Source organism: Budorcas taxicolor, chromosome 8, assembly GCF_023091745.1.
Source record: "Budorcas taxicolor isolate Tak-1 chromosome 8, Takin1.1, whole genome shotgun sequence".
Classification (NCBI taxonomy): Eukaryota; Metazoa; Chordata; class Mammalia; order Artiodactyla; family Bovidae; genus Budorcas; species Budorcas taxicolor.
The window spans coordinates 26,733,495-26,761,077 of record NC_068917.1 but is presented as its reverse complement, the minus strand read 5'-3'; the positions used below and the strand labels follow the sequence as shown (position 1 = coordinate 26,761,077).

Below are 27,583 nucleotides of genomic sequence, written 5' to 3'. Positions count from 1 at the left end.
CTATCATCGCACAGTGCCTCCATCCCTCCCCTGCCCCCAACCCTATACAATCAATGATTTACTTTTGGTCTCTCTAAATTTGCCTGTTTTCCATTTTGTATAAATGGAGTCATATAATATGTTGTATTTTGTGACTGGCTTCTTTCACACAACCTGGTGTGTGTGTGTGTGTGTGTGTTTTTAATCGGAGGATAATTGCTTTACAATATCATGTTGGTTTCTGCCATACCACAGTGTGAATCAGTCCTAATTGTGTGTGTGTGTGTGTGTGTGTGTGTGTGTGTGTGTATTCTCTCCCTCTTGAGCCTCCCTCTCCACTCCCATCTCTAAGTTGTCACCGAGCCAGGCCGGGCTCCCCGTGTTATATAGCAGCTGCCCACTAGCTAGCTATTTTACCCATGATGGCGTACATATGTCAGTGCTGATTTCTCAGTTCGTCCCACCCTCTTCTTTCCCGACTGTGTTCACAGTCTGTTCTCTACATCTGCATCTCCGTTCCTTCCCTGCAAATAGGTTCATTAGTACTGTTTTTCTAGATTTCATATATATGCATTGTATGGGATATTGTTCTCTTTCTGACTGACTTCATTCTGTATATCAGGCTCTAGGTTCATCTACCTCACCAGAACTGACTCAGATTCATTCCTTTTTATGGCTGAATAATATTTCATTATACACACACACACACACACACACACACACACACATTGTATATATGTATATATCTGCTATATAACACAGGGAGCCCGGCCTGGTTCCATGACAACTTAGAGTGGAATAGGAGGGGAGAGGGGAGCTCAGGAGGGAGAGAATACACACACACACAATTAGGACTGACTTGCACTGTGGTGTGGCAGAAACTAACACAACATTATAAAGCAATTATCCTCCATATACATAGATATATGCATAATCCTCTACATCTTTATCCATTCATCTGTTGATAGGCCTCTGGGATGCCTCACATCCTGGCGATTGCAAATAGTGCTGCGATGAACTTTGGCATACTTGTATCTTTTTGAACTATGATTTTCCCCAGTCGTGGGATTGCTGGGTCATATGGTAGTTTTATTCTTAATTTTTTAGGAAATCTCCACTGTTCTCCATAGTTAGCCTGGTGTTTTTAAGCTTCATCCATGTTGTAGCTTATTCAATCTAAACTCTTATGATGTCACTGGCTAGTATTTTCTTTGAGACCCTACAGGAAGCTCTTTGGTTACACCTGAATTTTAGTTACATAAGAATTTTTTCAGCATTTTTTCAGCTTTGTGCAGTATTGTCTTCCTGGGGTATATTTATTGATTATGTAGTTATTATATAGCCATGTATTTTTATCTGCTAAACAACTTCTAAGCAGTTGGAGTTGTTTTTTTTTTTTTAAGCTATTTTGATTGAATTTCTATTATTTTTCTTTTTTACCTTGAAGTCTAAATTCCATTTCTCTGAACAGGGGAAGGAACTGGCCTTTTTGGAAAATTCCCTCTGGTTATTTGTGAGGAATAAAGCACTAATCATTTTCTTGTCAAAGAACATTTCTGACACAATCTTACTGTGAATTTGGTAGTTCATGCCAGAAGAATGTCCGACATGAAATAGATAATTAATCCAGACAGAATCTAGCAAAACTGAAAAGTGAACGTCCCTGCAGGGAGCTCTTTGTGTCATTTCTTTCTGTTTCTGCAGAGAAATCAATGGAGTTTGCACTGGAAGATACTATTCCCTATAGGGAGGTGTCTTGGGGATGCTGCAGCTGCTCACGAGGGGGAGTAAAAGAGAACCCTAAAATCCTGGACCACTGCATAGTGAATCTCTTGGGTGACTTGATATCTAGATCAGTCTGTTTAGTATTAATAAATACTTGTTTCTACTTGAATCACTTCTATAGTTCCAGCCTCTTCTATCTATGCAGATATAAGAATGATAAGTCTGTACTGCAAACTGCCAGTTTTTCAGAAATATGAAACAATCTGAAGACCTCTGTCTTGCCTTCTTTGGAAATGGTATAATGATGTTAGGGATTGTTTGTATGACAGTTGTTTTATCCCATCAAGCACACTTATATTTTATTTACTATGCCACAACTTGGGATTTAGATATATGTCTTTCCATTACTTGCCATCAACAGGACAGAAGTTGAGCAACTCTAATCATCAGAAATACTGTCCCTTTATATTATAAGGGACTTTTAAAAAGGCAACTCAGTATTTATTCCTATTGTTTTCTACAACACTGCTTTGATAATACCCTGGACTCAGACATTAAAAGACTGTGAAGTTGCTTAAATAAACCTGTGCTAGTCATTTTTTAATACTTATAACCTTTAACCCCATGTTATTAGGATTGGAAAGAATGGTATTTTTCCCATTGTCTCTGCTCCATTGATCGTGGCTCCTTAAACTCTCTTAGCTCCTGTTATTGTATTTTGGTAACAGAAGTGTCCTGTTTTATGAATTGTGTGGGCTGAATTAGCTTAAGAGGGTTTCGCTGCACGATGATGGCTCGAGTCCTCTTAATTGCGAAGGCAGTTTCTTTTACCTTCATTATGAAAAGGGCAAATAAGGTGGTGTTCATAGCCTAAAGGTTTTTATAAAGCTTTCCCTCTGCTGGAGTAAAACATCAGGACAAAAGGAGTAGGCTGTTCTTTGGAACTGCTAGAAATAGCTTTTGGAGGTAAAATTAGAGTAATAGGCATCTATTGCCTCTGCAAAGGAACAAATGCATTGTTACGGCGCAAGAATTGAAGCAAAGACCCTGATTCTTTCATGATTCATTATTTTTCTATCAATAACTTTCTTTTACAATGTATAAAGCATGTTTGCATACAGTTGCCTCAATATTGCCTTTACTATTAACCTTGTGCTATACATGGAGCAGATGTTAGTAGTAGTATTTCTGTTTTGCAGCTGCGGAAACAGATTGAAGGAGATTAATGACTTTGCCATAGCCCCACAACTACCGAATAGGAGAATCTGGGCTTTATAACTCCAGTCATGAGCTCTTTCCAGTATATCATGCTACATTGGGTCTCCTTAACCTGTGCTGTTTACTGTTGCTAAGGTTCTTGTGGAAGAGTAACATGGAAAAGTGTCATTCTCCCCAAGAAACAGAAATGGCAACAAAATGTGCATAATATTAGCACTTGGAATGAATTCTCCAATATCTCATAGACAAACTAAGCAAGATATTCTGAGTCTTTTGTTTGTAAATATTCATATGCCGTATCTGCATAATACCTACATATTGCTCCTTCTGTTTTGTTTTTGCTTGTTTAACATTACTGTTGAATTGTGGATTTAGTATTGTAGGCTGATAGTTTCCTTAGCACTTTTAAGATCTTATTTCATGATCATCCGGTCTTGTTAATTTTGAAAAGTTTGTTGTTATTCTAATTTACTCCTTTGTAGATAGCCTGTGTTTTCTACCATGTAGCTCTGACGATCGTTTGCCTTTGGTGTTAAATAATCATATTATAATGAATAAAGCTATAAACTTATTTTTAGAGGGGATTATTTTATTTTTCTGTGCAAATCATTTGGATTATATATTATGGGAGTGCTTTCCAAGAGTGATCCAGGAGCCCCCAGCTCACTGCCATTTTTTATGTTAATTTCTCAGCTCAGTGGCTTCTAGTCTAACCATTACACTAAGGGCAGCCCTTCCTGCTGGCTTTTTTGTGGAGGTCTCCATTCCAACTCCCTGCCTGCTATAGGCTAAAGGCAGTAGCTCCTCTTTTCATGTGTGCATTTGAACTCAAGCTATTAGGTTATGGAAACTGACAACCTCCTTTTAGTACCATAGTGCAGGTATTTTCCTCTTTATTTCTGGCCCTGGCTAATTACCCCCACTCTCAATTTTTCCATTTCAGCTCAAGTATATAAAAAATGTTCTTTATCAATCATTTCAAGTGTCGCCCATTAGGTGTTGGAGCCTGATGTCAATCTGTATTTTGAAAATAGACAAGTCATTGGGTAATGAATTGTTAAGGTAAAACAAGCCTGTTGGGACCAGGACCATGAACTTGGCTCATCTGATATAATATGACAGATCATAAGGCTAGAGGATGAAATCCATAAGGTTCTAGGAGATGGACATAGCAAGGTGGTAATAGGTTGAATCCAAGGAGCCCTCAGGGTCAGACGATCGCTAAGATCTAGTCAAGAATGGCCCAGTATTGGGAAGGTCAGAGAAAGCAGCATTCTTTATTAAAGACTTCCCTGCTCCTGATTGTGTATGGGCAAGCCTAAATTTACTGATAATTCCTGGCAGGTATACCTTGCTTACAATTAAGGCACAATTCACTGTTGAGATGCTAGAATGTCTTCTCATAGTCTATGTATAGAGTACCATTTCAGGCATTCGTTTCCAAACTTTTTAGGAAAAAGACTTTTAAAATGTGTAAACCTTTGAAAATACTTGGAGGATGTAGCCTCACTCCCCATTCACCACTATGGAAAAGACAAGGCCCCCTTTTGTACTTCCATAATTGGTGGCCAGGCATCTTTTTTGTTGATCTGCAAAGTGCATCAGAATATGTATGAGACTATACTTCTTCCTGGCTTTTGATTTATACAAATGTTTAAATGACAAAACTGTCATTAGCCAGCCTTACATCTGAGTTTTTCCCTAATGTCTGCAGAATATTTCTCTCTGGATGTCTTTCTGTGAACTCCAGTTAAACATATCCATCCCCCCATTTCCTGCAAAGATGCTCCTTCCAGCTTCCCCTCCATTTTATTATGTTGCTTTTTATTCACCCAGGTCTCTGGGCCCAAATCATCTTACTTTCCAATTCATTGTCCAAGACCTTTTAATTCTTTCCTTTTCTGTCTCAGATTTACTATCTCTCAGGTTCCATTATCATCAGTAGTTGATCACTACTGATAATCTGATATAATTATTAGTGTGCTAGATGAGCAGGGAGTGAGAACTAGATGTGGTCATTGTCTTCATGGAGCTAAGTATCTAGTTGAGAAGACAATTTATATTCACGAAAATAGCGAACACTACTAGGTAGTATATAATTAAATGCTAAGTGGGAAAGTATAGAGTTTTAAATGCTGGAAGTTAGAGGAAAGAAAGGGATAAAATGAAGGCCTGAATTGTAAGAGAAAAGTTAATTGTAGAATTGAGATTTGAGCTTAGTCTTGAAACAAAGAAGGTTGGAATTTTAATAGGCATTTAAAATAAGGAGAAGGCGTGGATAATCAGTGATTATATTGAGCGTATGATTTTTGGAAAACTTTTGAGTCTCTTTATGTGAAGGACTAGGAAGAAATAAGAATTAGAGAAGTTCATGACAGCTTTGAGTTTGACTATGACTACCAGAAGAATCTTTCAAAAATAACATTTGAATTTAGTTTATTGCCCAACTCAGAAATCTCTGGAGGCTTCCTTTTCCTTTTGATTCTGATCCAAACTGCTTTGCTATTCTAGGTGCTCTTTGATCTACACCAGCCTTTCTTTACCAGGCCTCATGCATGCCTACAACTTGCTTTATTTGTGTTTTGGTGTATGCTTTCCGCTTCCTTGCGAAAGGTCTGCCTGATTTCCTTCCATTCCTTCTTCAAGTCCTCTCTCTAGGCTTTCTGCCTCTTGAAGCTCTAATGACTCCCACTCAATGACATAGCTTTCCTACCTGGATTCCTCCTAAGCCTATTTTCTGTTGGAAATATTTCAAAATCTAATCATGTGCCTTTTGTTTTCCAATAATTTAGAGTTACGTACATTCCTCTTTCTTTTTGATAAGGTGGTAAGTTCTTTGAAGGTTAGATTATATTTTATTATTCCTCTTAGTGCTGTATACTACTCTGGGTATATAGTCTATGTTGAGTTGGTAGCTTTTAAAGGACTATTTTTTTTCCTTTTAATTTCAAATACTGCTGCTTTGTAATATTAGAACTACTTTGTATAAATGTGTCTAATGTCATGCCTGACAGATAGCGCAACCCTTAGTGATGGTGGAATCCAAATTTGTAGTGGATCCCAAGTCAAATAGCACTTTTCTGCTCTTTCATGGAAAGTGGAAAATAAGAGCAAAAGCACTGAATCTAGGTTTTCTGAGATACTTTCTGCTATATTTGAGTCTTTCCTTAATCTGGGTCCTTAAGTATATATTATTCTTTACCTTATGTAGTGTTTCCTAAATAATCTGAGTTAGTGTGTGTGCTCAGTCACTCAATCATGACCAACTCCTTACGATCCCATGCACTGTAGGCTGCCAGGCTCCTCTGTTCATGGGATTTACCCAGGTAAGAATACTGGAGTGCATTGCCATTTCCTACTCCAGAGGATATTCCCCACCCAGGGATCCAACCTGCATCTCCTGCATTGATTGGCAGGCAGATTCTTTACCACTGAGCTACCTGGGAAACCCAGTTTATGTTAGTAGATGAAAATAAATTGTGTGTGTTAATTGAAGCTTAAGATAAAAGACTGTAGTGTTTTAGAAAGATTAATCCTTGTCCAACTCTAATTGATGTGTGTTGTCACTCTTCCTGCCTGAGTTTTAAAGTTTTAGTAAAATATCTGTAAGTGACGAAATCATCGCTGTAGTTGGAATTGAACTTAAGAAGATATTTGAACATCCATAAACCAGATCTTGAAATGGCCTTATAATACTTGGTTTAAGGCAGTTGGATCAAGCTAGAAATGACATTTATTAGTTTAATTTTTATCATTTAACAGCCTCTTAAAATCTGAAATGACTTTTAAAACAAAGTTTTAAGTTACTATTTTAATAATAAAATAATTCACCTACCTCATTTAGAAATTTGTAAGATGATTTGAGAGTGTTTTATTTGTATTTACTAACATCTCAATTTTCTGATTGGTGATATAGTTTCAGTAAGATGGAAAACTATAAAAAATTGTGAATACTTGGATTTAGAAATGTACTAGTGTTATCTTACCTGTCTTTGTTTTGAGAAAATGGCTATTCAGCGATGTTTGTAGCTAAGCTGGAGTTAATCTGTGTAGCTAATCTGTATATTCATGCATGAGAGAGAGTTTTATTTCTTTGGTTAACCAAAATAAAGCCATAAAAAAGCAGTTTCGGGAGGCAGGCTAGATCTTCTTCAACAACAGTTTTTGTTAGTTTATATAATTTCTTCTAAGAGGTGACAACTTATCAAATCCTGTCTTCTAAGAGTTCTTATTCTCAAGTTTCCTGATAATAAAAGACAGTCTCCTTTACTAATGGCTTCAGATGAGCTGGGATTTTGTTAGGTACTGACTTTTGTGTTTGCTTCACAGGTGGTTTGTATTCGCTCCACTTGGAATGCTCTCTCCCCAAAGCTGAGCTGTGACACAAGACCTCTCATTCTGAAGACCCTCAGTGAGCTGTTTTCTCTGGTTCCTTCCTTAACAGTCAATACAGCTGAGTATGAGGTATGTGTTTCAGTTCAGTTCAGTTCAGTCGCTCAGTCGTGTCCGACTCTTTGCAACCCCATGAATCGCAGCACACCAGGCCTCCCTGTCCATCACCAACTCCCGCAGTTCACTCACTCACGTCCATCAAGTCCGTGATGCCATCCAGCCATCTCATCCTCTGTTGTCCCCTTCTCCTCCCGCCCCCAATCCCTCCCAGCATCAATCTTTTCCAGTGAGTCAACTATTCGCATGAGGTGGCCAAAGAATTAGAGTTTCAGCTTTAGCATCATTCCTTCCAAAGAAATCCCAGGGCTGATCTCCTTCAGAAGGGACTGGTTGGATGTATGTGTTTGGATCTCAACAAATTGTCTGTTTCTACATTGGGAAAATGTGTGCTTTACCATTACTTTTGGGAAAAAATTATTCGTAATTTTGTGTTTGCCAAAAATCCTTTAGTGCTTTTAGTTCTGTGAACATGTTGATGTCTTTATGGACTCCGAGGAATAGATGGATATCCACCCTTATCAGTCCTCTGTCTTTAAGACTTACTTACATGAAGGATGCCAAATTTTATTATGAAAGTATAGTCAAGATTATTAAAAACCAGTATGTTTCTAAAATAATAAAATTCGTGAGACCAACAGTTTAAATGTGTTTTGTTGGTGTTTAAAATTCTACAAAGCATTATAAAGGATTTAGTAAGGCAGGGCAGACTTTCCCAGTAGTGTAGACATGGTGTTATTTGTGCTTTGCTTCTAGCTTGGGCATAGAGATTTTATTTTTTGTGTGTTATTAATAGTTTACATTTTCAATATACAGCTTTGCTCTTCATGTATATTCTTACATGAAGATGATTATAAAATCAAACTGTCCTAGGAGAGGAAAATAATTTTATGAACTAGTCAGTATTTGGCATTGTGATGCACCACTTGGTGGAAGACATTTTGCTGAAAGATTCATGCGCTTCTGTTTAACATTTTCTTTATTTTCTCTTCTTTGAATGAAATGAGAGGGTGGCAGATTCATTTATATCTCCACTTTTGTAGCTATAACCTCGTTTAAGCTCATGTTTTTTACTTTTCTTTCAAAGAGCTTCAATTAATTTTCACTTGAAGTCTTGGTAAACTTTTACTTTGATTTAGTGCTTCACAGAGTTTGATAAACTAGCCCTCCATAAAATTCCAGGAATAGCCCCTTACTTGTTTTAGATCACATGATAAGACAGGAGTGTAAGATAACACTTGTTCTGATCATTCTAAATGCTACACAGTGAGTAAAATCAGATTTGTCCTCACCAAGGACACAATATCTAGCATGGCACATAATATGTATTCAGAAAGTAGTTATTGAATGAGTGAATGAACCAGTACGGGATATTATGAGTTTATTCTCACATTCTGGCTTTTGTTTGGGGGTATTAAAAACAGAATCAATTCAAGACTCCTAGATTATATAATTCACCAACAGTCTTTTTTTATGACTGCCATTCACGGGTACATACCTTTATGATGTCAGAAAGTCTGCCAGGCTACTGATAAGGAGCTCAGACTAAAAACCAAAATAAGGACTTTGTATATCGTGTTGTGTATATTTTTTCTGTCTTCAAGAGCTGAACTCATGTACTTTTGTGCTGCCTGTACTTTGAGTTATTCAGATTTTATTACAGGTTAATGTGTGAAGTGGTTTGTGTGTTGGGTTTTTATGTTTGCTTACATTGGTATAAGTTGTCTTTTGGACTGTGTTTTTTTCCTTCAAATTTTCATTCTTTTCTGCTGACCTTTTCTTTTGGTTTATCTTCATGCTTATAATCATATTCGGATTTCCCTGTTGTCCAGGTAGCAGCTTTGGGATGGTCTATCTATCAGTTTTCTCCTAGTAAGGGAGATTCCTTCAGTGACCAGAGCCCACCTGGAGCAGAAGGGGAGAAATGTAGAGAAAGCCCCTCTCCATCTGTCATTCTGACTCACTCTGTCCCTTCCTTTCTTCCCACCTTCTCCACTTTCTCTTTCCTTCTCTTTCTCCTTCCCCCTCTCTCTTCCTGTGTGTGTTTAAGTACTTTTTTTTCCTGCTAATTGCTTAGAGTTTGTTGGCATGTAAGCCTGAGTTAAATGTAATTTTCCCAAAGCATTTCTTAGGTCATTGCTATCCCGTGTCACCTCACTTCAAATGCCTTTTGTTTACCTAAAATGAAGTCAGTTGTTTTATACGGAGCCAATAAGATCTTTTAGAATCAGGCCTCACTCTTCTTTTCTGCCTCCCGCACCCCAGGGAAACCAAACCACTTATAGTTTCCTTCTCTGTTTTCAAATTTTTCTATTTCTTATCCTTTGTTCATGTTGTTCTTTCTGTCTTGAATTACTTTCTTTTTCATCTCTAATTTTAAAGTCTATTTTAGGAAATAAAGAATCAGTTTAAGTTATCCCATCTGTTGAGAATTTTTCTTCAAGCAGGAGTCTATTATTCCTAAAGTTGCGTATCTATACTGTCTTAAGAACTTTTATTTCTGTTTTATATTTACTTCAGGTACATGTGCACAAATATTATCTCCATTAAAATACAAGCTTGTTGAAAATAGAGTCCATGTTTCAATTAATGTGTTTTCTGAATTGCTTTTTAAAGTGCTGGATACATTCATTCATTGACTCAGAATATATTTATTAAAGCTGTACTAGGCCTTAGAGATACTAATAAATAATAATAGATACTATTTTAAGTAGTTATACTCCCAGCAGTAGTTACTTTATGTCACAGTATTACTTCTAATATCTGATAAGAAAGTATTTTTCATGTTATAACAAGAGAATCTGAGGTTTTGAAAGGTTGACTCATTCATTAAACAAATATTTACTGAGTATCTGCTACATGCAAGACAAATAACTGAGCCAGTACTGCAGTTTCTAAATGAAAGCTGTTTTCTAAACCCAGCACTTTCTAGCTCCATTATACCACATTGTCAGTCCCTGCCTTTAAAAGCTCAAAAGTTGGTAAAGGATATAGACACAAGCAGTAATAATTACAATAGCATTTGTTGAGTGCATTCAAAGGGTTAGGAGAGTATGGTGGTGGACGTGACCAACATTCTTAGGAGGACACTAAAGAAACCTTATTTAGTTGGTGCTGTTGGACTAAGATCACGAAGAATTACCAAAGATTGCTTTCCATTGAAGTTTTGAGGAGCATATGCAAAATCAAGGAGGTATAAAAGAACCTCATATGATCTAGCAGGGCAAGAAGTTAGATGTGGCTAAAATGAAGGAGACATTAAGTGCCAGAAGATAAATGGCTTTTTATGCTCACTTATTTATTAAATATTTGTCATTTGAGGGAATGGGTTTTATATTCTTTATATACCAGCCTTTGAAATGAGAAAGACAGATAGCGCTTTAATGATTATTATACAAGCTAGGAGAGAGTTAACCACATGCCCAGATAATCACATTAAATGCTAAAGTGTGCCAGGTGCCATATGGCTGCTTGGAGAAGGGAGAACTCTCGTCTGGGTAGGGGATTAGGAATAGTGGCCTGAAAGAGGAGAGTAATCTAACATTTGTACTGAGATTTGAGAGGTCAGTAAGAAATGGTTGGGGAAAAAGTGAAAGTGAAAAGTGAAGTGAAATTTAATAATCTAAAAGTCTCACCTTATTTAACATATCCATATGTTTGGATGATGAATCTATTTCTGAGTGTTTTCATTTTATGAATGATAAGTAAGTACAGATTAAGTTTGTTACAAGTGGTATAATTTTGAAAGTGATTTACTTTTGACATTTGCTACTTTAGATTGTTTACTCTCAATTTTATCTTTGTCTTAGAATTTATTCTGTTGTTTGTTGATTTTTCAGAATTTTAAAGTTCAAGTCCTCAGCTTCCTCTGGAACCATACTCAAAACAAGGTACTATCAGAAGGGTGTCAGAGAAACAGAACCAAGCTGGGGTAGGAATTGTAATACAAGAATATTATAAGAATTATAGAACTGTGTTATAAAGAACTGTAATATAAGAATAGGATAAAATTTTAAAATTTTTAATTCAAAAATTATGACTACAAGTTTACATTTTAAAAATTATTCTTAATTTATGCCAGTTAATATATTTTCACCATAAAATGCACTTATTACTTTGTGATGCTGATGGATATGAAGAGGGACTGTTGCCATTGTCTCTCATTTTAAATGGTCCTTCTTTTTTCCTGCTTTGCCCCTTCCCACCAATAAGCACATCAAATGAATAAAAAGCCCATTCCATTTTTTTAATGTCATTTCCAACCAAGAAATATGGAGAAAAAAGTGTCGGTGGTATTGTACCCAACTCACGAGTGAAAAAGCTTAGATTCCGAAAGGTCAACTTTCCCTGTGAAGTAGCTGAAGAATCAGAGAAGAATCATATTTTTATGTTTAATGTCCCAACAAGAATAAATATTTGGTGCTTCTTATATGTCTGCCCAATGCTGTTTACTCTCTACTTTTAATTGGCACATAAGTGAGGCGTGAATACCATTTCCAAAGCACTGACTATAGAACATTAAGGTTGGTGAGGGAAAATTTTTTTTCTTCCTCCAGAGTTGATATTTAATATATGCCATTTCTTTTGTGTATTTTACTAGGACCCAGTTGTCGCAAATGCTGCCTATAAATCTCTGTCACACTTTGGTGCGGGGGACCACACAATTCTTCATCTGCCTGAAGAGGTAGGCCTTTCTGCTTTCTCACTGCTGTCTCTCTTCTCCTGTGTGTATAGCTTTATTTGTATCCCTCTATGGAAGAGATTCTTACCTGTAACTCTAGATATATTGTCCTTAAAAGATAAGAATTTATATTCACTATTTGTTTTATCTGTTATAGATTGTAGAGGTCTTAGACTTCACAGATAGTGAATTTAAACCTCTTTGAAGCAAATGGAAGACACGTATGGAGCAAAATGCAGTCTCCATAAGGTGACCGGTTGTATGACTGTATTCCTGTGCCCAGAGCAGATCTGTGTCACTCTAGGAACCACTTTACCCAAACCCAGACTACACAGAGTATGGTTTCCTATAATGTGGGCACCCAAAGATCTTTATTTGTGATGGAGACTTGAGATGCCTTGTGAAAAAAATCTGCTATTTATTTATTTTGAAATGATAGTCCTGGAGAACTGGGTGAAGAAGGTATCACTCTCTTTTAAGTGTTAACACATTATATGACGTTATCTCAGTTTTTAGACTAAAAACAACCAACCTTTTCTAACATCTACCTAATATAACCAGCTTTCAATTCTCAGGTAATATTAAGGAGTAAAGTGTATGGTTTCATGTTTAGTGTTAGTGCTAATTCAAAAACATACAAATGTTTATTTTATTTTTTAAAGTTTTTTTTTTTTGATGTGGACCATTTTTAAAGTCTTTATTGAATTTTTTACAATATTTCTTCTGTTTTATGTTTTGTCCTAACTCCCCAGTTCAGTTCAGTTCAGTCTCTCAGTCTTGTCTGACTCTTTGCAACCCCATGGACTGCAGCATGCCAGGCCTCCCTGTCCATCACCAACTCCAGGAGTCCTCCCAAACCTATGTCCATGGAGTCGATGATGTCATCCAACCATCTTATCCTCTGTTGTCCCCTTCTCCTCCTGCCCTCAATCTTTCCCAGCATCAGGGTCTTTTCAAATGAGTCAGCTCTTCACATCAGGTGGCTAAAGTATTGGACTTTCAGCTTCAACATCAGTCCTACCAATGAACACCCAGGACTGATCTCCTTTAGGATGGACTGGTTGGATCTCCTTGCAGTCCAAGGGACTCTCAAGAGTCCCCTCCAGCACCACAGTTCAAAAGCATCAATTCTTCGGCACTCAGCTTTCTTCACAGTCCAACTCTCACATCCATACATGACTACTGGAAAAACCATAGCCTTGACTAGATGGACCTTTGTTGGCAAAGTAATGTCTCTGCTTTTGAATATACTATCTAGGTTGGTCATAACTTTCCTTCCAAGGAGTAAGCGTCTTTTAATTCCATGGCTGCAGTCACCATCTGCAGTGATTTTGGAGCCCAGAAAAATAAAGTCAGCTACTGTTTCCACCGTTTCCCCACCTATTTGCCATGAAGTGATGGGACTGGATGCCATGATCTTAGTTTTCTGAATGTTGAGCCAAATTTAAGCCAACTTTTTCACTCTCCTCTTTTACTTTCATCAAGAAGCTTTTTAGTTCTTCACTTTCTGCCATAAGGGTGGTATCATCTGCATATCTGAGGTTATTGATATTTCTCCTGGCAATCTTGATTCCAGCTTGTGCTTCTTCAAGCCCAGCATTTCTCATGACATACTCTGCATATAAGTTAAATTAGCAGGCTGACAATATACAGCCTTGACGTACTCCTTTTCCTATGTGGAACCAGTCTGTTGTTCCATGTCCAGTTCGAACTGTTGCTTCCTGACGTGCATATAGGTTTCTCAAGAGGCAGATCAGGTGGTCTGGTATTCCCATGTCTTTCAGAATTGTCCACAGTTTATTGTGATCCACACAGTCAAAGGCTTTGGCATAGTCAATAAAGCAGAAGTAGATATTTTTCTGGAACTCTTTTGCTTTTTTGATGATCCAGCGGATGTTGGCAATTTGACCTCCCCAACCAGGGATCAAACCCCTAACCCCTGCACTGAAAGTCAAAGCTTAACCACTGGAGCACCAGAGAGGTCCCTACAAATGTTTACTGAATGCCATTAGAGAGTGAAGAAGACATTGTGTTAGAAGAAATTATGTGTAACATGACCCAAAATCCATTCTAGGGGTGAAATGGCAAGAAATTTTGTTATGAATTTCTTGGGATCCTCAAGCATTTTAAAATGGGTTGATTTTTTCTTTTGGATTGACTTTATTCAACGATTAGATGCCAGTAGGAACCAGGCAAGTTTCTGTTTATTGAATTGAATTGAAGGGACTGACGATAGGCTCTTGTAAAACCAAATCCATCAGAAGGCAGGATTTCCCGTGTTATTGAGAACTCAAAGACAGATCGGGCAGCTTGTCATGCAGTTATCACAAACAGGAAGTCTTAAGAAAAGATTTGTTCTTTGACTCATAAAATTTAAAAAGATGGGATTTCAGACTGTATTATGGTGATCAGCAATACCCATAGCTTCTTAAAAGAAAAAAGACAAAGGAAAAAGTCACATGTATATTTGATTTACAGACTCTTACCAATAGGTTAGTTACAGTTTCTAGAAAGCTACTTTTTTGTTATTATTATTTTAAATAAGCATTTTCTAACTTAGATCACAGCATAATGATTGCCTTATTTTTAGCTATTATTACTGAAATATTCCAGCTGGCATAATAGCTTTTATTAAATAATTGCCATATACTCTTCACTATTTAGTCTCTACCTCTTTAAATGTTCATATGTTTATATTTTATTCTGTGGTGGTTTAGTTGCTAAGTCATGTTCAACTATTCTGTGACCCCCAGGACTGTAGCCTGCCAGGCTCCTCTGTCCATGGGATTTCCCAAACAAGAATACTGGACTGGGTTGCCATTCCCTTCTCCAGGGGATCTTCCCGACCCAGAGATCGAGCCCATGTCTCCTCCACTGTAGGCAGATTCTTTACTTCTGAGCCACCAGGGAAGCCCTGTATTTTATCTTACTTGAGGGTTGTGTTCGGTTTCTGATTATGTGTGTTAGAGTTAATACTCAATTAAGTGCTATGCTCAGTCAAATATTACTTTCTTAACTTCGCTCCTATATCCTCAGATCCTTGAATAATCGTAAATAGCTCTTTATATCTTCCAGTGTAAAGAGTAGTGATGTAGAGTTGGGTTTATATGTATGCTTGGGTTTTCACCCAACAGAGCCCGAAGGGCTGTAAAGGTAATCTCTAAGACTTATTTTAGCCTTGCTTTTTCAACCTTTTTTTTTTATGCCCTAACTCCCTTCTGGGATATAACTCACTTCTACAGGTATCTGGTTCTCTGGTGGTAGTTTGGTGGTTAAGTCACTTAGTCATGTCCAACTCTTTGTGACCCCATGGACTGTAACCCACCAGGCTCCTCTGTCCATGGGATTTCCCAGACAAGAATACTGGAGTGGGTTGCCATTTCCTACTCCCGGGGATCTTTCTGACCCAAGAGTCGAACCTGGTCTCCTGCATTGTAGGTAGATTCTTTACTGACAGAGCCTCCAGGGAATCATTCTCTCAAATGGGATTAAGATGAGAGGACTTAATGGTTTAACAGAGTCTACCTCCCTCCAACCCCCAGCTTCTGATATAGAGAACCTTCCTCCACATGAAGAAATCATTACTTCCAAGGCCACACACCATGCATTCTTCTTCTTTTTATCCATTACTGATTTTCACTTTGGTTGTCTGAAGGACTAAAAGCCCCCCAAATGGGCAACATGTTCATATTCCAAATAAGTCCCCAAAGGGAAAGGATGCAACCTAGTCAGCTCCTGCTTCTGTGTTGTGGATGATGGCAGTAATGTGAAACTGTGACTCCCTTTCTCTGAAAGCGTACTTTCAACTGTTTCAGAAGTCTCTCCAGGTAGGGACTTTTCTAGTTGTAAGATCTAAGATTCCTTCTTGTTATCAAAGTTTGCTCACTCTGCACCCCAGGCAATTGGCTTACTCACAAAACTGAAGGCTACTTGTATACCTTTCCAGTGAAAGTGTGTCCACAGTCTCTTTTTCTATTTGTGGAAACTTGTGAGATAATCTGTTAGCAAAACATTCTGTGAATTTCAAGTAGAAAAAAAATTTTTTAAAGATACAATGGGGACTTCCATGGTAGTCCAGTGGTAATGAATCCACCTTGCAATGTAGGAGAAACTAAGATCCCACATGCCACCGAGCAACTTAAGCCCGTGTGCCACAACTAGAAAGTCTGTGAACCACAGTGAAAGATCCCGCATGTGACAATGCAGATTCCCAGTGCCACAACTAAGACCCAGTGCAGCCAACTAAATAAATATTTTTAAAAAATAAAACAAAGTAGATACAATGGATAATTGGGCTTCCCTGGTGGCTCGGTAAAGAATCTACCTGCAGTGAAGGAGACCTGAGTTCGATCCCTGGTTTGGGAAGGTTTGGAGAAGGTAAGGGCTACCCACTCCAGTATTCTGGCCTGGAGAATTCCATAGATTGTATAGTCCATGGGGTTGCAAAGAGTCAGACACAACTGAGTGACTTTCACTTTCACAGTGGATAATATCCACATGGTTACTTTCATGGATTATAATTCAACTACTTTTCTAAGTATACCTTTCTTTAAATTTACTATAGAAAGATTTCTTGTTCATTGCTTCATCCACCAAACTGTGAAACTTGTTGAGAGAAAGCTAACGGGCTGGTAAATCAAAAGCCATTAAAGGAGTGGCAGGCATCAGCAGGAAGGTGTAGGGTTAAATGAAACAGTACATGTGCGGTAAGATGGAAAATGTCTCTGGAGAGCAGAACTGAATAAGACACCATGTGAGCTAGGGATTTGAATACCAGATTCATTAACTCATCTTTCTTGTCACTGATGTATTATTAGGAACTTCTGTGGATTGTTGTTGATAGAGACTTAACAGTTGCATTGCTTTAATAATTATTTATTGGACATACATATACTAAGTGCTAGGCTGTCTTAGGAGCTGGGAATGTTGAATGAATCCATGTGTTTATTCATTTGTAACAATATTGTTAATCGTTTGAAATATGCAAATCTAAAATTGGTTAAAAAATTCAATGGGGCTTCTTTGAGGACTTATTTCAATATTAAATAGAATGATTTTTTCCCCCATTTAGTTTGTATTTCTTAGTCTTTTAGCTGTTTATCCTTCTCTTTCACCTTCTTTAGTGCCCCCTCACACCCCACAAATGAAACAAAATGAAAAAACAAACCAAAAAAAAAAACTATTCGAGAATTGTGTTTCTGGTAAAACTGTCAATAATGGATAAACATTTCAGTTGATTCTTCTGTGACTTGGGTTCATTAAAAAATATTTGGCCGTTTAAAAATTGAGCTTTTTATTATAAAGCTCTTAAGATAGATTGTGTTGTTGATTTCTGGAGTTAATTTTAGAAGTGAGTAATATAAAAGAATTCATTATGCACCCTGGGTTGGTATTAATGTGGTGTAACCTGTTCGGCTTTGATTTAAGTGAATGTCATTGCATTCATCAGAAGCTGTTTCTTTTTGTAAATGAATTTATGCAGATACTTGACATGTTCCAAATAGAATTCTCTGCTTATCCACAAACTCCTGGATTTTTATAGGTTGTACACACAGAAGAAATGGCTGAAAGGTTATCTGGTTCAGAACGTGTAGTGAAGCATTTTGTAGGATAAGCTTTTCAATATTCAACTTAAAGCAGATTTTAAAAGTGATTTATCATTTTATATTTGGCTCTCCCTTTAAATTTCTTCAACAAAGCTTAGCTGCAATTGGAAGGGCGTAGTTGGTGTCTGTATGTGCGTGCATGTGTGTGTGTGTGTGTGTGTGTGTGTGTATGTTTTAAAAAGACCTCCCCCCTTTTTTTTCCCCTGGATGTTTGAGTAGCTAATATGATACAGTTATCAACATTTTATCATTTTAACAAGTATTCTTTCATAAGTCTTCCCTCGATTTTCTCTAGTTGTACTCATGTTGATCCTATTCTATTGTTGCATACAAGTCAAGGGAAAAGACAGAGGAGCCTGGTGGGCTGCAGTCCATGGGGCCGCTAAGAGTCGGACACGACTGAGCGACTTCACTTTCACTTTTCACTTTCATGCATTGGAGAAGGAAATGGCAACCCACTCCAGTGTTCTTGCCTGGAGAATCCCAGGGACAGGGGAGCCTCATGGGCTGCTGTCCATGGGGTCGCACAGAGTCGGACACGACTGAAGTGACTTAGCAGCAGCAGCAGCAGCAGCAGTATAGGGAAGCTGGAACAAATGCTTGAAGAAAAGTGAGCGGAGGAGGAGGGATGTGTAATGAAGCCAAGATCTAACAATAAGTGCTAATCTGTTCAGGAGAATCAGCTCACCTTTGAAGAAACATAATTGAAGGAGTAATCATACCATTATAAGTAGGCAGAGTATTTCTGTACTTAAATGACAGTACATTTCTAATTTCTTTGTTAAAATATATGCATATGCAAGATATAGACAAATGTTAAATTAAATCATTTATATATATTATATATATATATCTAAATAGAAACAGGTTGAACAGAAACTGGACAAGCTAAAATGTGTGCAAGAAAGATCATATTCTTTGATATGAAGTAATTCTGGAATTAAGAGTGTTTGGTTATCTGGCGTAGCCCATACGCCAGTTCAGGTCCATGTGAAGGGTGTGGCAGCTTCTGCTTCTGTTTCCTATGCTTCCGCTTATGTGGCTACCTCCTCAGCTGTTCCCTCCTCCAGGTCACACTCTCTCCCCTTTCCTCTCTTTCTTACAGCCTTCCGTCCTTTCTTTTTAAACAACTTTGAAAAGTGAAAGTGTTAGTCACTCAGTCGTGTCCAGCTCTTTGTGACCCCATGGACTGTAGGTCGTCAGGCTCCTCTGTTCATGGAATTCTCCAGGCAAGAATACTGGAATGGGTTACCGTTCCCTTCCCCAGGGGATCTTCCCCACCCAGGGATCGAACCCAAGTCTTCTACACTGGCAGGTGGATTCTTTACCATCTGAGCCACCATCTTTATTGAAATATAATTTGTATCCCATACGGTTCACTCATTTAAGGCATACAATCCTAGTGGTTTTACTGTGTTCAGAGAATTGTTCATGTAATCACCAAGCTACCACAATCTAATTTTAGAACATTCTATTAGCCACCAATTCCATTACCCTTCCCCCCTCTCCCCAGCACTAAGCAACCGTTAGTATGCTTTCTGTCTCTAAAAATTTACCTGGCCTGAACTTTTCCTATAATGAAATCATATAATATCTGGCTTTAGTGACTGGCTTTGTTCACTTAGCATAATGTTTTCCAAGTTCATGAGTAACACATACCTGCATTTAATACCCGTTTATGACTGAATAATGCTCCATTGTATAGATATGCCATATTTTGTTTATGTGCTCATGGACATTTGAGTTGCTTCCATTTTTTTTGGCTATTACCACTAATGTATTCACATTCATGAACGTTGATGGGCAAGTTTTGTGTGATCGTTCATTTTTACTTCTTTTGGTCATATACCTAAGAGTAGGATTGTTGGGCAGTCCTCCTGGGTAAGTCTGCTTTTAACTTTCTGAGAAACTGTCAAACTATTTTCCATAGGGGCTGTGCCATTTTACGTTCCTATGAACAGTGTATAAGGGTTCTGATTTCTCCACAACTGCACCATCCCTCTGAGTTTTCATCTTAGCTTAAGGGTTTAGTGCTGCCTTCCACCTCCCAGAGTCCCCTGTCTCTGTGAACATGACATGCCGCAGAGTTCCCCAGTGCTGTGGTACTCTGGGGGCTTCCCAGCTGGCACTGGTGGTAAAGAACCCACCTGCCAGTGCAGGAGACATAAGAGGCACGAGTTCAACCTCTGGCCAGGAAAATCCCTGGGAGGAGGGCATGGCAACCCACTCTGATAGTCTTGTCTGGAGAATCCCATGGGCAGAGGAGCCTGGGGGGCAACAGTCCATGGGGTCACACAGAGTCAGACATGACTGAAGTGAGTTGGCATGCACACACTGATGCTCTGGTGTGGTATCCAGTGTTATTCATAGAGTCTCCAGCTGTAAGCATGAGTATCTGTTTCCCCCTGTATGCTCTTCAAATACTTTTTTCAATTTGTACTATGATGTGTAAGAAGTCAGGAAGCAAGGTAAACGGACCCAGAACCAGCTCCTTTGGGGGAACTTTTTAGGCAGCTAGGAATAGTTAAAATCTCTAGGATAGAGGATATCTCTGGCAGTCCAGTGGTTAAGAATCCTCCCTTCTTCTGCAGAGAGTGTGGGTTCTATTCCTGGTCAGGGAACTAAGATCCCACATGCCACATGTATGGAAAAAAAAAAAAAATCTCTAGGATACCTCTTGATGCTACTAATATGGCAAATTCCAAGTCTACAAGCAGGCCAGAGATACTCAGAAAACCCTCCTTGTCAGAACCAAAGGGTTTGCAATGTGCCACGGTTTCTCTGGTGTACACTGATAGCAGCAAATGCGGGCATGCCCTCCACAGAGCATACATCATTGTTATCTCTGTAATTACGGCTGGCTCAGTCCTCTGAGAGTTAGGTCCTCAAAATCGAATCAGAATTAAATCTTGTCTTGGAAAGTACTCGATAGTCAGGTTGCTTTCAATCCTTCACTAGCAAAAAAGAACACTAGTTATGGTTGAAAGGCTTCATCAGAGTTGAGGTTGTTATACTTGAGAAACATTTTATCTCTGTTTTCTTTTATCCCCTTGCAAGTTTCCTGACTCAGTGCAGTTCCTAAATGGAACAGTGCTTTGGGGACCTATGAAGAAGGCAGTCTGCAGGAATTGTTAATTATTTCTAAAAATAACTCTGGGAGACAGACTAATGGTAATGACTGGGTTCTGGCACTTTATGGTTATAGCAACCAATTTTATATATTTTGATTTCCTCCCCTAATGCTTAATTATCTCCATGGGCATGACAATGGTGTGTCATTGAAAGTATTAAAAATTTAATTAATTGCTTGACAGTTATATCTTTTGGAAATTACAATAGTGGTAATCTTTCTACCTTTTTAATTTTTGGTTCAAACAAACCTGACTAGTCACAAATCTTCAAATGGCAAATTAGACAGAATAAAGTTGAGCTACCAATTACAGATTTAGTGTTTTTATATTCTCTTGCAACAAACTGTAGAGTCAAACAATAAGTCAACTAAAGCATTCTGTGTCTTCCTGATCTCTATTATATATCCTACTAGAAGATTTTAAGCATTATCATAGAAATATAGCCAAAATCACCGATTTTTAAAAAAACTGTATTCAGACAAGGCAAATATCTAGTTATAAATGATAGAAGTTCGATATACTGAATGTGTTTGCATTTGATTGTCTGATGGTGTAAAATTTTTATTAGTTTTCTCTAGTAATCATTGCTTACGCTGGTTTATGGTGATTTTCTTACTATATTACCATTAGTTCTTTACATCGATCTGGGAGTGTATCTAATAAGATGATTAGAATTTACCATTTAGTTAATTTGAAAATGAATAGATTTTTGAAAATAAATTTTAATGATCTTTTCACATTGTAGAGCAATGAGTCTCAATGAACTTTGAAAAGGGAAAGTAACAGGTTTTAGTATCACCTTCTCTCTCATTTCAGGTAAGACCAGAAATCCAAACTCCTGATGACCTAGATGAAGATGAAGATGAGGAGGGTGATGAAAAAGAGGTGGATCTTTCCATCCCGGGCTCTTGCTATCTCAAACTTTTGTCACTCACAGACCCGTCAGTTTTACCAGGTGGGAAAACTGGTAAAAAAAAAACTTTTGTCCTATTTGGTGGGACAAAAGCTAGCATTTTTTTGTGTCTGTGCTTTTTTTCCATACTTGTCTGATTAATTGTGCTATTTTGTGATGTATGCATAGTCTAGCTTGCTTTAGTCTTAAATACTTATTTTCTATCTGTGTCCTATAGGGACTCCCTGAGATAGTATGGTGTTCCAAACACACTGAAAAATGTTAGACTTAAAATTAAACTGGATAACTAGTTTAAACAATCATTTTCACTGGAAATTTTAAATTTATTTTAAAAGTTAAATTTATTCTACAAGACAGATTTGCAGTGTGACTCTTAAGTTACTGAGTCAAATGGTTCTTTAGGTTATTTATAAACTGAATGAAAAGATCATTAGAATCTTCAGGAATTTCCTGGGTAGTTTCATCACATTTCCTGGCAGTTCAGTGGTTAAGACTCAACCTTCTAATGCAGGGGCTGTGGGTTCGATCCCTGGTCAGGGAACTAAGATCTCATATGCTTTTAGGCTTCCCTGGTGGCTCAAATGGTGAAGAATCTGCCTGCAATGTGGGAAACCTGGGTTCAATCCCCGGGTTGGGAAGATCCCCTGGAGAAGGGAATGGCTATCCACTCTAGTAATATTCTTGCCTGGAGAATTCTGTGGACAGAGGAGCCTGGTAGGCTACAGTCCAAGAGGTTGCAAAGAATCGAACATGACTGAATGACTTTCACTTCACTTCATCATTAGAAATATATTCTTCCTTTAGAATTACTCTAAAGAAATGGTGGTATCAATATTTGAGAACTATCCATTAATGCTCTTTAAAAATAGATTAAGTTATATGGTCGTTTAGTTTTGATATAAAGTGTATAGGACCTTGACTCTTAAATAATTATTCTAATTATATCCAATTATTCCAATTCAATATTAGCCAACATTTTTACAAGCATGCATTTATTACCCTTTTCAGTCTGAAATCTACCCTGAATATTCATGGATGTAAAAATTAAGTTCAGTAAACTCACAAAATGTCATCTTTGTCTTCTCACTAATGATCATAGTCTTCTCACTTCATACTCTCACTAACCTATAATAGAGATTTTTTGGTGGTTTTAAAAAATAATTAATTAATTTGACTGCATCAGGTCTTTAGTTGTGGCATGTGAACTCTCAGTTGCAACATGTGGGATCTAGTTCCCTAAACAGGAATCGAACCCAGGTGCCCTCATTGGGAGCACAGAGTCTTAGCCACAGGACCACCAGGGAAGTCCCATGTTAGACGTTTTTATCCTTGGTTTCATCCTACATGGAGATCCCTGAGGAATTCAGCCAAATACATTTAGTATTTATTGCTAGAGCATGCTTCTGTCCCTAAGTCCTGCCTCCTTTCATTAGAGAAAACTGAACAGTACACCTTAGACAGAGTTCATCTTTTCTTTCCCCCTTAAGTCCAGTGCAAGCCTTAGAGACTTGCCATTTTCTTTCTCCTGTTCATCCCCACTTTGTACCTCAAGGCTCCTCAGAGTCTAGGACCTCCCAAATCCCCTGTGGTTAATAGTGGGTCCAAAGAGGAAAAACGCCTCCAGTTATCCAAAGTTCCGCCTATATCCCCAGATAACCGAAGAGTTCAAAGTCCTCTTGGGCTTTTAAAATGACATTGTCCCCTCTTAAATGGACCCTTACTCTAGTCTCGTGGTATTAGAAACAGGAGAAGGGGTGAGATGTGTGTGGCCGAGGTATACTGTTGTTTCTGTCCACTCAGTATGTGCAGAACTGTGATGGCTGTTAACTGGTTCTTCTGCATGTTTGTACTTGATATTTACTAGTATCTGTCCCTAAGGAAGAAGGGGAGGAGTTGAGGTTAACTGTATCTATTTGAGAAAATTCAATATAAGAGTCAGTCAGGTGAATGATCTAGAGGCTGACTGTCTGGCAGACCATGTCACCACGAGCAAACTTCATTTTTTTTTTTGCCTCTTATTCCCTGTGATTGTACAAACCAGGAAAAGGCACTGCCTTAGAGATGTACAACCTAAGAAGTACAGGGTGGACGATATATTTTAAGTTTCTAGGTACAGTAGGCAGAAGCCTGAATTGCAGTGAATGTAAACTAACGCTGGCCCTTTTCTTCTCTTATTCCTTTCAAGTGAACGCAAAAGCAGTTGCAAAGTAAATCCAGTGATTTGAATTATTTTAAATAGGGATGTTACTGCTGCTGCTGCTAAGTCGCTTCAGTCATGTCCAACTCTGTGTGACCTCATAGACGGCAGCCCACCAGGCTTCGCTGTCCCTGGGATTCTCCAGGCAAGAACACTGGAGTGGATTGCCATTTCCTTCTCCAGTGCATGATAGTGAAAAGTGAAAGTGAAGTCGCTCAGTCGTGTCTAACTCTTAGTGACCCCATGAACTGCAGCCTACCAAGCTCCTCCATCCATGGGATTTTCCAGGCAAGAGTACTGGAGTGAGGTGCCATTGCCTTCTCTGTATGCTGTAAAATATTTTTTAATTTTGAAATAAGTTTAGACTTATCAGAAGTTGCAAAATTAGAAAGTACTTTTACCTAGCTATTCCCATTGATAACATCTCACATAACTTTAGTTCATTATTAATACCAGGGAATTCACTTTCATACTGTTAATTAAATGATAGACCTACTTGGATTTCATCAATTTTTTTTTTACAGTATATAAGTTTTGAGAATTAGCTTTTTAAAAAAGCTCAGTATAACATCTAAGACCCATCTAAGTAGTTATCTGTATCAATTTGTTCTTTTTTATTGCTAAGTAATATTCCATTTTGAGATGTACCCAGGTGGCATTAGCAGTAAAGAACCCACCTACAAATGCAGGAATTGTCAGAGACACAGGTTCGATCCCTAGGTCAGGAAGATCCCCTGGAGGAGGGCACAGTGACCCACTCCAGTGTTCTTGCCTGGAGAATCCCTTGGACAGTGGAGTCTGGCATGCTATAGTCCACGGGGTCACAAAGAGTCAAACACGACTGAACCGACTTAGCACGCACATGAAATGTACCATAGTTTGTCTATGTCCTCATCTGTTGGAAGACATTTGTTTTATATCTAACACTCTGTGTCCTACAGATTTTCAGCTCTTTTCAAATCCTCACTTGACCATCTGGAAGGAAGAGACTAGGGCAAGGTTCAAAGACAATGGGGAAAATTCCTAGTTGCTAGCTTTTTCAAGGGCTGGGACAGATGGTACTGTACATATCAGTTGCATCCCTGGTATTTTACTTTCATTTAAACTGCTGTCAGGCCTGGAATTATTTGAGAGTCCTTAGTTCTCTGAAGTGCCTGACAAACAGACAAATTTTCATTCCTGGGTTGGTCTATGTGGAGATGTATACTTATCTCTTGACGTATATTATCTTTTACCAGATTGGATGCCTTCTGTCCTCACAAGCACCTAATTCTTAGGTACATTCTGAAAAGTCTAGACTCCTCCCTGGCTTGAAGTCATTCATGTGGTCGTGTATATAGGACTTGGGATATGTGACCTGCCAATACATATTACCCACATTTTTCATTCAGGTGACATATTGGTCAGGGTCTTCACAGGAAATTCAGAGGGAATACTCAAGAGTTTAATAAAGGACTGCTTAAACATGTGCTGTCAAGGTTAAAGAAAATTCACAAGCAATAGTGGATCATCCCAGAATGGCAAATGTCTCTCAGCTTGAAGAGGTAAAGGAAGGTAATAGTTATGAGAGTAAGAGAGAGCTTCTGTGTCATAAATAGGGCTGCCTAAGGGGAGTCAGACAGAGAAGGGAATGGCACCCCACTCCAATACTCTTGCTTGGAAAATCCCATGGACAGAGGAGCCTGGTAGTCTGCAGTCCATGGGGTCGCTAAGAGTTGGACACGACTGAGCGACTTCACTTTCACTTTTCACTTTCATGTATTGGAGAAGGAAATGGCAATCCACTCCAGTGTTCTTGCCTGGAGAATCCCAGGGACAGCGGAGCCTGGTGGGCTGCCGTCTATGAGGTCGCACAGAGTTGGACACAACTGAAGCGACTTAACAGCAGCATCAGCAGCAGCAAGGGGAGTCAGGACCTTCAAAAGAGGGATACAGGCATCCTGGGGCAGTCCTGCAGGAGGATGTCTAGGGAGTAACATGCCCTCACCTCTGTTCTCAGCCTCTGATCTCCTACCAGTATCTCCCATTGAGTGAAGCCAGCTGAAAGCCAGAGGACAAGAGAGCCTGGTGATGCTATTGTGAAAGGTTATTCTTCCAGGACACAGAGCAGGGTTGGGAGGGTGGATCTGGAGGGTAAAATGGAAAACTTACTACATAGGTATTCTCTGGACTTTGAATGGAGAAGCTTAGTTGTGCCTAGAGAGGTTCCATATAAGAATGACAGAACTGGGTATGTAATCCATGTTCCGGTGAGAATTTGCTGCCTTTAATTTAACTGGTCATTTAAAGGGGACATTTAGACCTGTTCAGAATGGAATTCTAGTTCAGGTAGGTGGACTGTTGCTTTTTCTTCCTATAGGAAGAGGCACATGCAGTGCTTTCCTGTTTTGTTTCCCTTATGATTTGTTTAGCTTTATTTATTTATTTTTTGTTGCTGTTTTTGTTCTGCATTGGGCAACCTCTAGTGGTCCTTGGGAAAATAACACTTGAATATAAACCTATAGTGTTAATCAAGTATTTTGCTTGAATATCCTGTTGTCTTCTGATCCTGGATTACTGTATTCCCTTATAATAAGTAAAGATGTCAAACAATAAGGATCTTGGGCTTAATTAGAAGGAACACAAATAAATAATGAATTAGTTTTTAAAAATAAGTGTGCTGATATTACTACAGAATGGACAGTCATGGCAGTCAAGGGTTAGTGTGTTCCAGGTAGAAGGAATAGCAAGCGCAGTGGGCTTGTCTTAGGTATGAGCTTTGTGTTAGTGAGGAATGGAGTAAAGCCCATGTGAAAATGTGCCTTTAACATAGCTAGGCAGGTGGTAGAGATGTAGTCAGAAGGAGAGTCGGGCCTGGGTCATAGAAAGCCTTGATCATTTCTAGAAGCTTTGATGTTATTCTGTGTACAGTGAGGAAACACCAGAAGGTGTCAGAGATGGAAGTGACATAAAATTCTAGCTTCTGAGTAGAGGATGGTTTGGAGGAGTAGTCATGAGGAGAAGAAATCAAGAAACTAGTTTTTAAATTCATCCAAATGAGAAAAAGAGAAGATAATGACTGGGCAAGTAGCAGTAAAAATGGAAAGGGGTGGATTTGAGATATATTTTTAAAGATAGATCTAAAAGGACTTGCTAATGAATTACATATAAAAACTATGAGAAAGAGGAATTAAGAATGACCAAGCTTTTAAACTTGCATAACTGAGTGCCATGTTCTGGTTTTAGGAAGACTAAGAATGGAATGAGACTCAAGACTTGTTCTTTTACTTAGTGAAATTTTATCTAAAATATAGCTAAGTTGTTGTTTTTGTCGGTATGTGTATATGACTTAAGAATGAATGTTTCTCTTCTAGCATACGATATTTACTTTTAATCTCCTTTTATTTCTTTCAGCTTTGGAGGAATTTTTTACATCACTTGTGAAGCAAGAAATGGTGAATATGCCCCGCGGGGTGTATCACTCTGCATTGAAAGGAGGTGCCCGCTTAGATCAAGGAAAGACTGTAGCAGGAATCCCCAATTTTATGTTGAAAATGTACGAAACAAACAAGCAGCCAGGTTTGAAACCTGGCCTTGCGGGTAAGCATGATACATCAGTGTATAGGTTTTTAATGTACCGATTTAAGCTTCTTTTCCAAGTAGGATGTGATTGGGCGTGGAAAGGCATTGCTGCTGCTGCTCCCA

The 27,583-nt window shown here is 38.4% G+C and overlaps 1 protein-coding gene across 1 annotated transcript in view; it reads left to right on the top strand.

The window, feature by feature from the left end:
- The window catches only part of FOCAD (focadhesin), a 272,034-nt gene that overhangs the window by 145,525 nt on the left and 98,926 nt on the right, over positions 1–27,583 (top strand). The window contains exons 15-19 of the mRNA XM_052644701.1: positions 7,252–7,386; positions 11,211–11,261; positions 11,972–12,055; positions 21,606–21,744; positions 27,293–27,478. Coding sequence (XP_052500661.1) covers positions 7,252–7,386; positions 11,211–11,261; positions 11,972–12,055; positions 21,606–21,744; positions 27,293–27,478 — 595 coding nt within the window. The remainder of the gene's footprint in view (positions 1–7,251; positions 7,387–11,210; positions 11,262–11,971; positions 12,056–21,605; positions 21,745–27,292; positions 27,479–27,583) is intronic.